The sequence below is a fragment of the Carlito syrichta genome, unplaced genomic scaffold, assembly GCF_000164805.1.
Source record: "Carlito syrichta isolate Samal-C Ts95f unplaced genomic scaffold, Tarsius_syrichta-2.0.1 Scaffold314875, whole genome shotgun sequence".
Classification (NCBI taxonomy): Eukaryota; Metazoa; Chordata; class Mammalia; order Primates; family Tarsiidae; genus Carlito; species Carlito syrichta.
The window spans coordinates 268,703-282,770 of record NW_007258971.1 but is presented as its reverse complement, the minus strand read 5'-3'; the positions used below and the strand labels follow the sequence as shown (position 1 = coordinate 282,770).

Here is a 14,068-nt window from a genome sequence, read left to right as displayed (position 1 = left end):
GCACAACCGGAGGGAGGGTAGTGGCGTGCCTTCGCCTTCTGTCCTTGGCCTGGCTCCCTTCACATATCTGTACACTCACTCACTCACGCGCATTTATTGAATGGCGGTGATATACAAGGCCCTATGTCAGGTACAGGAGATGTGGGGCGGGCACCACAATGTGCCCTGCAGAGTCCCCTTCCAAAGGGTTTCTTGTACCAGCTGCTGGGAATGTTACTAGCAGACAGCCTTCAACTGCAGAGAGCTGCCTCGCCCGAGGTCATGCCCCTTCCTAGCGTGGCCCTTGCTGGAGCACTGATGGAAAGAGCAGCACGAAGGTTGTTCGTCTCAGCCAAACTCACGGTAACACCGAAGGCTCATACAAGCGCCAGAATTCTCCTGGGATCAGCTCGGGCTGTAGTTGGACATGCAAAACAGCTCGGCCTCTCCCTCGGCCCACCCCACCCCACAAGGGTTAGACCCCAGTTGCTTCATAAACACTAAACTCGGAGTTGGAGTCAGTCTGCTCCATGGAAAACCCGATGGCAACAGAAGGGCTTTGCGCGTTGCTCACCCTCTAAAGAGCACAAGTACAACCAGACCTAGAAGTTACGTAGCAGGTTTAACAAAAGAAAGATTTTTTGCTTCAACGTTGAAACTGACTGCATCAAAAAGCAGTGAACTTTTGTCAGCCAGGGGGAGCACTGTTCTTGTTGGGGGGGTCATACCAACCAAACTCATCAATATTTTACTGAAATTTGTTTCAGTTCACCCTGCTGTTAGCTAACATGTAGCACAGTACCACTAATTTTTATAAATTAGTGATTAGAAAACTGTAAGAACATTCTGGACTCAATAGGTTCTGGGAATAATTTTGAAAATAAATGGGGGGAAAAACCCCGTTTTCTAATGAACTCCCTGAAATAAACTGAGATTATTGAAAACACAGTGGCAGAAACTGTCAATATCCCCCAACAGCCACTTGTTCCTCTGTCTTTTAGTAACAAAACCTCGTATTTTACCTGACTACATGTCTATCCAGAAAAAGACTGTCTGGGACTCTATTGTGTCCATATGACTAAAGTATGGCCAATGGGTTCTGAGTGGTAGTGATGTGTACAACTTCTGCGTTAAACCCTTAAAGGAAACCATTGGCTTTTTACTTTTTCTTTCCTCCATTCCAAGACTGGGACATAGGGTGCTTGCTGGTGGTAAGGAGGTAGCTCTCCCTTATGAAAGGTGAACCAAAATGCAGAAAGTTCTTGGGTTCTTGAGTGGAATGGGGCTCTATTACTTCTGGTTATCTGACATTATCCTCTGGTTATCACTCTATTATCAGTCTTGGCTTTTATGTGGGAGATAAATAAACCACTTGTTTTGTTTAAGCATTTATTTCGGTCTGTGTTAAAACAGTTAAATCAATAGTCTAACATCTAATACGGATGGTGAATCAACAATCAAACCTGGATGATGTTCATTCTTTGCCCTGTAGCCACGGAAACTTACAAGGAGACTATAGCATGACAAGAATAGGAATTAACATCGTTTACCTGTGAGGTAATCCTAGCATTATTGCCCCCCTTTTTTGGTGCTCTCCCTTGTCCTGGCCCACGTTATAGTTTATTCCTATATAAAAATCAAGGGCCAAGGCAACATCTGGATTGAAATTATGTTTCTTTGTCTAACTATACTAGGATTTTTGCCGGCAATTAAAACCCTGATTTTCCATGTTGCAGATGCTTTGTTTTGAGAAGGAGTAATTTTCAGATAGATTTATATTGCACATACATGGAGGCAGATGATTAATTAATTCGTTCATTCCATTCACCTATTAATGTGACTACCTAACGTATGTAGGAAAACTATTCAAATAAAATAAAACTAATTCATAAAAAAAGAGATCAAGTTGGTTATAAGTCATGGGTACATATTTATGGACAATGAAATAAGTGAAGCACAACTTTATCTTTAAAACTTCAAAAGAAATAGAAATCAGAAGTCCAGTGCAAACCATTGTTATGAACAGTTTATTCTTTGCCATTTCCTCTGCTTGTATTAATGTGATGATTGATGCTTTTGTAGCCGAAGTGCCTCGATAAAATATTCTGATAGATCATTAACTAGTATAGACTCTATTTCTTTTGAATTTCCCAAAGAAAGTATAGATGTCTCCACGTCTACTCATTTGGCTGGAAACATCTAAAGTTGTACACATCATTGCCATTTTTATCATGGCACCAACTGGATTTCAGAAGGTTATTTCTACTTATTTGGCTCTGGAGATAAAGAACTATATATGTCACTTGCAAAATACATGTACACACGAGTTAGTTAGGGAAGGACAAGGATTCTAAAGCCAAGAATGTGTTTTCAGTTACAGCCTCTCTCTCTTTGTACTTATGGACGTCCAGAAACACGTTCACGTTTCCCTAAAGTAATAATAACAGCTCACTCTCCTGTGCCAAATATCAAAAACTACATACATTCGGGACTCATCATAATAGAAGAGCCAGGTTCTCACATCAACAGGAACAAGTTGGAGGTGTGGGACGTTATGGGGGGCGAGGGTCCCTTGGGGCCTGTGGCATTGTTGATGCACAGAAGTAGCACAGCCCCAAAGTTACGTTCTCTGATTGTCTCCATCTAGTTTTCATTCTGCTTCCACTAACATTTTTTCATCAGAGTCTCAATCCTACCATGTCAATATATTCCCTTAAAAACAGATGTTGAGAGGAGCTCAGAGGAAACACCCACTTTTCTTGCTGCACCCTCAGCACTGTATCTGCTTGGAGGAATATCTACCAGAGAACTTAGGCATGCATATTCTTTTTGATAGAGGGAATCTCTTCTTTCCTGGATTCAGCTTTCAGCAAATATCTACTATGTTTCTAGGTCTGTTTTAGTAAGTTTGCTTTCACTTAAATTGATTCACTTAAATCCTCTGAACTTGCTTTTTTTTTTACTTACCCAGGTAGTTTCCAAATGCCCACTAAGTTTATTACACAGAGAACAAACGTAGAGAAGTGAATAAAATAAACTGCACAGAAGTGGCTATAAAATGTTTTCAGGCATTTAAAGAGATTTGTAGCTAAAAAGTGATTCAGTAAAAGAAAATGATTTGAAAGATGTCAAGAGTGGAAGTGTGTACATTTGAAATCCTCCATCACTAGAACTCATAGGCCAATATGTGAGTTTAAAATATGTGCCTTCCATGGCAGGAGGGAAAGGAAGCTAATATATTTAATGTGCTCCTTTTCAGGAAGATATTTTAAGGTAGCAGGTGAGTATATGATTAAAAATTACTTGAAATGCCATTTGCTGCGGTGAGTTACTCTCAGCAATCTCTTTGGTTGTCACCAGCAGCAGCGCCAAAGTCCATTATAAGTGCTGAGAAGGTATCATTATAGTCTCCATTCATCCCAGTCAGGCAAAAGTTGATTATCAAAGGATAGATGCTTCCAACTCCTTTAGGAAGGTTAGTTGAGGTATTTCCAGAAGCATCTTGAAAATGGTTCAACATTTTTTAAACTACCTTTTTCAGAGAGAATGCTGTAGGAAGATCACATCTCTCTAAAGAAGATGCCAAGAACATATCAGCTGCCAGTTTGAGAGCTTGCATCTGCTCTTCACAACTATATTTAGAAGACAATGGTGGAACTTATCAAATATCACAGAGAAAATATTATAAATGTTGGGACTCAGAATCCTGCAACTAAAGAGATTTAATCTAGAGAACTGGGATAAGGAAGCACAAATTGGGGGAAATATCTCTTTGAAGAATATAAATAAAGCAATACTTTTATTTGCATGCCTTAAAGATGAGCATATTTAAGACAACTGGTAATAAAATATACTGACTAACATGAGTTTTAATATTTATTTAGACTATGATTTTGATTGAGTTTTGATGAGTTTTAATATCTATTTAGACTATGATTTCATTTTGGAGCATAGCAATGAAAAAAATTTTTAAAAGCAATTTCCTTCCCTGTATTTCCATGTGGTATAGCATAATAAAAGAAACAAAGATACACTTAAAAAATCACTGTTAGTAAATCTGTGAACATCATGTTAAATTTTAAATTGCTAAGTCTGCTTCAGAAGTAAGTCTGGATAATGTTTTTATTTATTTTCTGTCTTTTTTAAGTGTTTGCAGAAAAATAAGTTAAAAAAAGAAAACATTCCGTGCATTTTGACCATTTTGAAATCGCAAGCAACAAAGTACAAAATAAGAGAAATTTTACTGAGCTAGAATAAATTTTTGAAGGCTTATGGAGTTTATAAAATGGTGACCACATGCAGTCTTTAGTTTAAGGAGTTTCTGCTTGACTTAATGCATGTGTATAGGCAGAATATGGCTCTTTGTTCCATCGCGTAACGTAAAAAAAAACCCCACTCACCACTGGTGACGGAGAAAGCGCAATGTTGCCTATTGACGCCTTCAGTTCGTCTACGGTCGCAGTGTTCTTAAGAATGTCTTTAGATTGCAATGGTTTAATCTTGATATTAAATTTCTTGTGTGATTCTTCTTCCTCTTCCGATTCACTTGAAGAATAAAAGTGCTTTCCTTTGGTAGGTAGAACACAGTTAAAGATACATAACTCTTTATTCTCCTGGAAGGCAATGATGCGTATAAGATAAGAGTGATTGCACAGAGGGGCAGCAAAAGTATCCTTAGATGGCAGGAAATCAAAGCAAGCAAACATAAATGAAAGAGGGTTGAATTTATTCCCCTTTCCTCAGAATGTGATCAAGGATGGTGAATTTCAAGAGGCAGTGGATATAATGCCCCACGTTTGCGCTTAGCTGGCCGTGTGTTGTGTCACACTCTGTACACACACAGACAAACACACGTGAGCTTACTGATCAACACAGAGGAAGGATGTTTGATGGGTGACGATCTGTGGTGACTTTTAAATGCTCCGGAGTGTGACTTGCTTTGCCCAGAGATGAATTGGAGGCAGAGGGTAGTAAGAGTTATTTTCCAGCCACTGTATATGTCAGTCATGTCAGGTTTCAGCAGACAACCCAGTACCCACAATTTGCACAAGTGTTTTCCAGCACATATTTCCTCTCTCTCTTTTCTATGAATAGATTAAGGCAAAACGCCTGCTGGTTAGGGATCCGGCTATTCTCTATGCTGATTATTCATCTCTAATATTAGGAATAACAGGACTTGGGAAAATTAGGTTATTTCATAGCCTTTGCAAAGCCTGAATTTATCTTATTGTTTTCTGAGAATGAATAAAAAATAAAATAGAAGAAAGACAGAAAGGATATAGCCGGGTTCCTCGGGTCTGATGCTGTAGCCTTCTTCATCCAGTTCAGGGGAGTTCTAGAAAACACAAGTGACATCAAGCAATTATTATTCTGACAATTATCAAGGAATACTTATTTTCCTTCTAGAGGCTTCTATTTAAGGATACAACAAGTCTCTTATTTTAGGAGGCTAAAATTCCAAGTTTTGGAAGGGACTGCTGAACAATATGCTTAGATATTTACTCAGGATACTTGGAGAGTCCTCCTACTGGGAAAATAAAGGCAGAATCAACTGTCCATGAAATAAAGGCTATTAAAGAGCTGGATACACCAAGGACTGTGCTAGGCAGCATAGGGGTACAGAACGCAAAGTCTCTGTCCTCACAGAAACGGAAATGTATTTTGGCAGGCAAAAGTTAGGAAAAAATACAAAACACAAGCACCTGGGTTGCACAGGAGTTAAAAAACAAGAACGTTAGTGTGGTTACAAAAAATCAGCGGGATCTGCATGGGTCTCTCAGTACAGACTGGAGAGGGCAGAGTGGGAGCCCCTTCTAGGTGGCAGGGAGGAGCCTCCTCTGAGGCATCAAGGCGGGAGTGGACGTTGGGTGATTCGGAGGGGGAAAGGGAAGGGCAAGCCAAGAAGACACAGCTGGAGAGAAGGCTGCACAGCTGGTGATAGGAAATAGGCCCTGGTGGCCAACAGGCGAGGGGAAGAGTCAGACTTGATCCAGCAGCTGTGGCTCCTCAAGTGGTGGGGGTGGCAGAATGAGCTGGAAGCACAGTCCAGGATAGACTGAGGCAGGAGGAACTGGAGGAAATTCGAAATACATGCATCCATTCAGGCAAGATGTGCTAAGAACATGGGTCAGTTTACTGTTGGTGGGAGGGGGAGAATCAAGGGCATTTGGGAAGATCGATTGTTGCTTCTGTAAGAACAAGGAGAGGGCGATGTTCAAGAAGATGCCAAGGCTTCTACCCTCAAGTACTGGGAGAGTGCGGATACTCTTAGCTGAAGTAGTCCTAACAGCAGATAGCTGACATTTTTGGGAAAACAGCAGGAAAGGCAAAAGGCAGTTTGCATGATTGGGATCAGTATGACCATATTTGAATTCCCATTACATGATAAGTATTATGGTCACACTTTATCTCACTGAATCACATAACAGTCATATGTGGAAAAAAGTTTCCCATTTACTGAGGAGGAAATTAAGAGAAATCAGATGCCATTTCTCAAGGACACACACCCAGCCAATGTCAGACCTAGGTTTTGACCCCAGGCATTTGGGACTAAACCCTATGACCCAGAGGGGAGGAAGAGGAGGAGTCCAACGTGGCCCTGATGAAGTGGAGGTTGTAGGCCTGGCCATGAGAGAGAGCAGAGTTGGAGAGACAGTCTTGAGTCACTGAAGCAGTAAACATGCCAGGACCATGGAGAGAGATGCCATGGAAGAAGCCACTATTCTTGAATCATTTTTTATTATATCTATTTAATGTGTACCACATAATATTTTGGTCTACATATACCTAGTGAAAAGATTACTACAGTCAAATCTGCATTTCTGTCTCCTTTTGTGGTTGCGCGCGTGTGTGTGTATGTATGTGTAGTAAGAGCACCTGAAGTCTATTCTCTTAGCAAAATTTCAGTACACAATGCAATGTTACTACCTATAGTCTACATGAGGTACATAGATATTAAGATTTATTCATTCCACCTCCTTACGAATTTGCACCTTTGACCCACTTCTTCCATGCCCCACTCACCTGCCCCCGGTAACTACCTTTGTACTCTATTTATTCAACTTTTAAAAAACGAGCTGTATATAAGAAAGATCATGGAGTATTTTTCAGAATTTGAAAGCCACCACATTTATTGTGGTCTCCTTAAGAACTCAGAGTTTTTTGTTTTGTTGTTTTTGAGTTGGAGTGCAGCGGCATGATCACGGCTCATCACAGCCTCAACCTTCTGGGATCAGGCGATGCTTCCACTTCAGCCTCCTGAGTAGCTGCGACTAGAGGCATGTGTCACCATGCCTGGTTAATTTTTATTTTATTTTTTCTTTTTTGGTAAAGACAAGGTTTTACTATGTGACTGTTCTCAAACTCTTGGGCTCAAGTAATTCTCCTGCCTCGGCCTCCCAAAGTGCTGGGATTATAGGCATGAGTCACTGTGCCCGATCTCTCTTTTTTTTTTTTTTTTAGTGCAAGTGTATTGAAGTGACTTGCCTGCTCAGAACCTGTCCCTGGTTTCTCCTTGAAATAAAAGATGTGCCTCTGTGTAGCCAACAAGGCCCCTCATGGGCTGGCCCCCATGGTGGCCTCAAGTCTGCAACTGCCCAGTCTCTGTCCCATTGTTAACTTTTATGATCTGGGGGCCACAAACACTGTCTTATTTCAGGGTCCTCATTGGTGCTGTTCCCTCTGATTGAAAATCTCTCCCCACAAATGTTCACCTAGTTAACCCCTGCTTACACAATTCAGACCTTTGCCTCAAGGTCACATCCTCCTTGACACTTCCCTGCCAAAGTTAGGATGATAGACTCATTAAGAATAAGCCCTTCTTACTACTTAGAGAAACTGGGGCCTAATGCACAGTGACAACAGCAATTTCTGTGTGATATGACTAGCTTTTAGGACTAAATCCACTCACACACTGACCAGGCACAGTACTAGAGTTTAGGGTTTATGTGCTTGATGAGAGATAGCATATAGTATTTGATGGGTAATTTTCTATTTTAATTATCATACTTCTTGTTTATTAAGAATACCCCATTCTCATGTACTCAAGAATTCTACAAAATATAACAGAGTCTTCCTAGGCAAAAAAATAATAATTTTGGGAAAAGAAACCACTCTTTCTTAATAGCTAGTAACTTCCCTTGTAACTTTACCTGTGAACAATTTGGATTTAAGTTAACTTAGGGGCTATCACATTCTAGGGAACTGAACTGCTAAAAATATCAAAAGGATCTCAAGACCAAGAAATAGATCCAAGAGAGGACCAGCAGTAAGTTTTCAGAGTGACGTGTCTTGGTGCATCGGGGTGGAATGCATGAAGAATTTCACCTCTCTAAGCCACAGTTTTCTCTAAAATGCAGAGAAAGGGGCATTTACCTTGTAAGCCGGTAAAAATTTAATAGCATGCATTATTATGACTGACAAACAGTGAAAACTCAATAAATGGCAGTATCATTTATTACAAAAATTCTTCTTAAAAAATATGTAAAAGCTTTAACATCAACCTTAACTTTTATGAAAGGGAAGGTTGGGCTAGGACAGTCACCCAAAGAATAAGAGCAAACACATTTTGTGGGAATCATGAATTTGGGCACTTACTGTGCAACAGAAATAAGTTTCCATGCGGATATGGTCTGCATGCTCTATAGGATTGGAAATTGAAGAGTGATCCTGGTGGGATCCAACAGGTGTTCTGTAGTGGTTGGTGAAGTATGTGGTGATGGTGTTAGTCGGTTTCTGGGGGAATCATGGGGCAAGTTTAGATCTCAGTTGGGATTCACCCTCACTCCCCGAGAAGCAACAAGTGATTGCAATCTGGCCTGGGAAAGTCTGCTCCATGAGGCTCTAATGGTTGTTAGGAAACTGAGCATCACAGGTTAATTGACTTGCCTTGATTCTCAAAGATGATTAGAAATAGACCCAGGGCCGAAACAGTTAGTATTAGAAAAAACATTTTTTGAACAAAAACTACAGGCTAAGAAGATGACTGAAATGTTCCGCAAATAATTAGCTAATTGAATCCTTGCAACCATAACATAAGGTAGCTACTGACTTCATTTTTGCTGGTCAGCAAATAACCATTCCAAGGCCACACACAGCTGATATGTGCAAGGGCTGGGTCTTGAACTCAGGTCTCACAGACAGTATTGTTCTTAACCTCTGGACCATCCTAAATGTGCCAGGTGCTTTCTAATGAGATGGAGACTGTTTCACTTATTCCTGTGTCCCATTATAAACATAAGAATGCCTCAACTCATTTTTTTTTTAGAAAGCAGGATTTATTAAGAGGACAGAAAAGCTCCCACAAGAAGACCCGAGGGGGTTGCCCTCAACTCATTTTTAAGTTGTGAAATACTTGATAAAGAAGAAGCGATCTTCTGATACTCACATATCTTTCCCAATCAATTTCTGCATAAAATCCATTTGGTGCTCCATTGCTTTTCTTCTGTAATAAATGTGAAAAGAAATTTAGAAGGGAAACGATGGAACAAAAAAGAAAAGAGGAACAAAGAACACTTAACTCTTATCTACATTTAGCAAGAGCTATCAAAATCCAGCACTGGCAAGACAAATTAGAGCAGCCTATCAAAAAGCCACACCGGTGTAACTGAATGGTAAATTTAGCTGCCGTGACACTGCATAAAAGGGCCCACGTGCTTAGTTCACAAAAGACCGTAGGATACCGAGGCATAGGGATATTAGCAGCTAGCTGCTCATATTTTATTTAATTACTGAAGAATTAGCAACACCTACATTATAATTTAGTCTTCTATACCTTCGGGGATATAACCATACCTCTATACGTATTTTAAATGGAAACATTTTGACTTTCATGCTGTTTTTATATTCAATTAATTCCAACATTTCCAAAGACTCATCTAAGTCGCCCATCTTTTAGCATTTATAACACTGACTCGATTTCTTCTAACCTCTGTGTTGATAAAATATAAAGTAATCAGATCCATATGAGTTAATTCAGCTCCTAGTTATTAAAAATAATTCTGGTGTTTTTTCACAAGGCTTTTCTTACCAAATTATTAAAACAGAATTTGAGGATCAAGGGTGGATTTTTGTCATCCATGTGATTTATGTCTTCCTGAGCACCCATCATTGCAAGTTGACTGGACATCAGCATTGCTCTCTCTTAATTATCTTAAGGTTTTGTTTTGTCCCCAGTACACCCGTGCCACAGTGCCACAAGCACATGAGCAAGGACGTGGCATCGTGCAAACAGAAATGGCTACGATTCGCTGCTTTTTTCCAGCAAAGGACAAAGACACGATCGGGTTGGTGATGGAGGGTCTGTCCGGTCACATTCTTGTCTCCAGCACACTGAGCAAGAGGATGTTCCCGAGCGGCTGCAGGTCTCAGAACAGCACACATCAAAGGGTGAGGCAGGAGGTTTGAGCACAGGACCTCGGCGTTTGCACTCACCAGTAAAGGCCACTTGAACGCCTGGGTACCTGGCTAGCACTCAGTTTGACAAGTTGAAAGGTAAGCTTTTCATGTGTGCAATCGGATCACTAGATAACCCGGAGTAACCAGCATCCTTGATTAACAGTGAATACTGAGTGGGCATTCTAAGAACCAGCAGTGGCTTAGCAAGGGCAAACAGTGTGCACGGAATAGATCATATGTTCTGCCCTCCCTCTTCTAGTCACTTCCACTTCACTAGAACTTACAAAAAGTAGGCCATGCGTCCACAGACAAGCACCCAGGGACGTGAGGCCTGTGACCATATCCCTCTTTGTCTACTACTGACAAGGATTATTTGTACTCAGACTACAGCATTTTAATCTTTCCCCAGAATTGCCTTCATTAGTGTTTCAGTGATATATCAACACTGCACATGTATACCTTAGAAGGTCACTATTGAGAACATGGTCCACCAGATAATATGCTCCTTAATAAAAATTTTTCTTTCACCTGGAAATGGACAGGGTTCCTATTTTCTTTATATTGTATTGACTTTCTCTTTTAATTCCTACTTTACCAATCTGTTTGCATATGACTTATTTGCAAAATGCTCCAAATCCATCTCAGAAGGCACACATAATCACAAGTTCAGTATAGAAATTTAATTTATAATAATAGAAAATCAAATGGGCCAAGCTGATTCTAGAGAAGTAACTCATGAATTTTGTGATCTAGATTTGTTACCTAAAAACCAGAGGTTGGGTGAATTACTGAATCCAAATTTCTCAAAATACTACAGTTACTTTCATGACAATCTCATCCCCATAACTAAAGCCCTTCAAAACCCAAGAACGTTTACATATTCAGGTGAACAAATTATATATATATTCCTTTCTGATAGCACATATCCAACATTGTGGATGAAATTTTCTGAATCTTGAGATTGGGACAGAGTGAAATGTCTCGGTTTCCATGAAAACCAAGGGAAAGTTGAGATAAAGAAAAAGTAAAACCTACAGAAAAAAAATTCCTTTTAAAATAGGGACATCTTAAAAACAAATACTAAATAAAACCAAACAACAACACTAGATTATTTTGGCAGATACTACACACACACACACACACACACACACACACACACGTACGCACACGCACACACATACTTGGCTCTATTGGAGGAATTTGGTCTCATTCATGCCAGTGGATTCTTACAACCATCTCTGGTTTCACAAGTGAAAATGACCCAGTTAAAGCTAGGTCAGAGCCTGGATGGAATTCTTCTGGCCAAACCTCAAGAAAAAAATAATTCTTGAGTAAGGTGTAGCTCATAGTAGTGGTAATAGTGAAGATAACAACTCTTGATTTTCAAATGGAAAGCTTTTAAGAAGCAAGGGAGAATATAAGTGGGGAAACACCACTGAAAGACTAGGCTTAAAAGTGAAAATAGCATCAGTCATTCAAACATCAGTCATTCACCAGTGAGTTTTTTTTTTCTTGGAATTGTAGCTATATATTCTTTTACTTCTTCCTTCTCTATAGTTTTAAAAATTCTACACTTAGCATAAATAGCTTTTATAACTTGAATATGATTGTTATTTAAAGGTAATTGATGCTAGCTAATCTTGTATTAATAGGTATTTTATTTTGGTTAGGCTTACCATCTGTTCTCAGATAATATGATGAGCTAAATAAATAAATATAGTGACAACTGTGTTCAATTATACATTCATCAGAGTTCTCAGTTTCCACTGAGAACATGCCTGATTCCCAAGGCCAGCTCATGGCCAGGTAGTGATCCCTGGGTGGGAAGTACTAGCTAAAGATCCGCGATGTGCTGCCTCAATGTTATCTTTTTTCCACCGAGTGGGACTTGACTCGCTTTGTAAGTAATCCTATACAACAACATTGTCCATAGGACTATCTGTGAAGACGGCAATGTCCTACTGCGTGATGTCTAATATGACAGCCACTCGCCACAAGTGGCTAACTTAAAATGTGACAAGTATGACTGAAGAACTGAATTTGACTAAGTGCTGCACAGCTGTAGTACTGCCCCATCTGGGCCTGGGTCATCATTCCTGACTCGATATCCTTTGGTCCAGTACATCGGTTCCCACAGATCAAGTTTCTGCCAAATTCCTAATATTATCGAGACAGTGCTCATCCTAACAAACGACTACTCGATTTGCATGATGATGTTTATATTACAGCCAAAGTCTTCTTTATAGGTAGGAAGATCATTTAAAAATTTTAGTCCCTCCCTTTGTCTAAGACACAGGAAACACACATCTGATCACTTTTTTAAAAGTGGATGCCAATACATAAAGTCTGTACAGCTGATTTGAAAATTGGTCCCAGGTATTCAAGAAGTAATTTGGAAATACCTGAGTCTTCTTAAAAGGAATACTTGAACGCTATTGTGTTTTCCAAATTTTAAGTTGGGATTTTACTCACTGTTTCTACAACCCCTTGGAAATTTTATACTAAAATCTTTCCTTACCGAAACTTTTTTTCCTCCTTCACGCGCACACTCTGCTTTGTTATTGTAGGGTGGTTCATGTGAGCTGGGCTGCTGGAATTGATTGTTTTCATGTAGAAAAAAGTTGTTAAAAGATGTTTGTTCTTCAAGACACATATAAAGAATCACATGGAATCAGCAAACATACCATAGAAGAAACCACCTCTAGGCCAAATTGTACGGCCTACCAATCTCGGCAGGGTTCCTGAAGCAAAGAGTGGACTTTGGGGCCCATAATGAGGCTCTATTCAGCAGGCCAGGTTGGTGAGGCCAGGAGAAAGGAGAAGGAGGAAGATGTGTCCCAGGTACAAGGGACTGTGTGGATCTATTCCTCATACAGCCAGCACTTAATTGACAAGTAGAAAACAGACACAAGAAGAGACGGAATACAAACAGTTGTGTTCTACTCTTAAGTCTGAGAAGGCTAGCTCCACCAGATTTTCCCTGGACCAAAGCCTTCCTGGAGGTCACCAATACATACAGCACGCACACCTGATGGCCCCACATCTGTACCCTTTTCTGCACACCTGTTTGGGGTGAGCAGAAACACTCTGCCCACAAGAGCTATGACCCTGATGCCTCTGTGTATACAGTAGAAGACGCGGGAACTACTGAGGAAGAGTCGGTGTGCCCTGCACAAATGTGAATTTGTGTCTAGGTTAGAATGCACTGTCACACACAGCTGCTTGAAGTTTCTACACCATGACAGACAGCCCTGCTTGTGATGAGGACATTCGGCCAGTGGGGAGCGAGGCATGCCCACCTTCATACATGCAGCCCTGCCACGAAGCCTCTGTAGATGAAACTGCAAAGCATTGTCACAGAGATGGGCTTTGCCGGATTCTGAGAAACAGAAATTAAATAACTCACTGGAAAATTAAACCTTTGTGTAGCCCCTGGGCTTAGCAAATAGTTTATAAGCATTAAGTAGGTGCACTATTACCTGTAGACTGTGGAACCACGTTGATGAAACCACACATTTCAACTTCTGACATTCAAAAGGCAGTCATTTAGAAGCCAGATCAGCCACACAAAAGTGGACTGGGTCTGCAGACATGAGGTTTTAAAGAAATCAGTCTGAGTTTGAAAGATAATCATGTTGTGATGTCTAAGGGTTGAATGTAAACAGAAACTCAGATAGTGCTGGTTTTCAAAACA

At 40.3% G+C, this 14,068-nt stretch overlaps 1 protein-coding gene across 7 annotated transcripts in view; it reads right to left on the bottom strand.

Moving 5' to 3' along the window:
* The window catches only part of SGIP1 (SH3 domain GRB2 like endophilin interacting protein 1), a 219,983-nt gene that overhangs the window by 98,364 nt on the left and 107,551 nt on the right, over positions 1–14,068 (bottom strand). For 4 of the 7 annotated variants that reach the window (XM_008072195.2, XM_008072193.2, XM_008072197.2 and 1 more), the window contains 3 exons: positions 9,365–9,421; positions 5,260–5,314; positions 4,380–4,555 (listed from right to left, as the gene is read on the bottom strand). In XM_008072195.2, the coding sequence (XP_008070386.1) occupies positions 4,380–4,555; positions 5,260–5,314; positions 9,365–9,421 (288 nt within the window). Of the gene's footprint in view, positions 1–4,379; positions 4,556–5,259; positions 5,315–9,364; positions 9,422–12,892; positions 12,965–14,068 lie in introns of all 7 variants that reach the window. The other 3 variants (XM_008072196.2, XM_008072194.2, XM_021706008.1) reach the window with 2 other exon arrangements.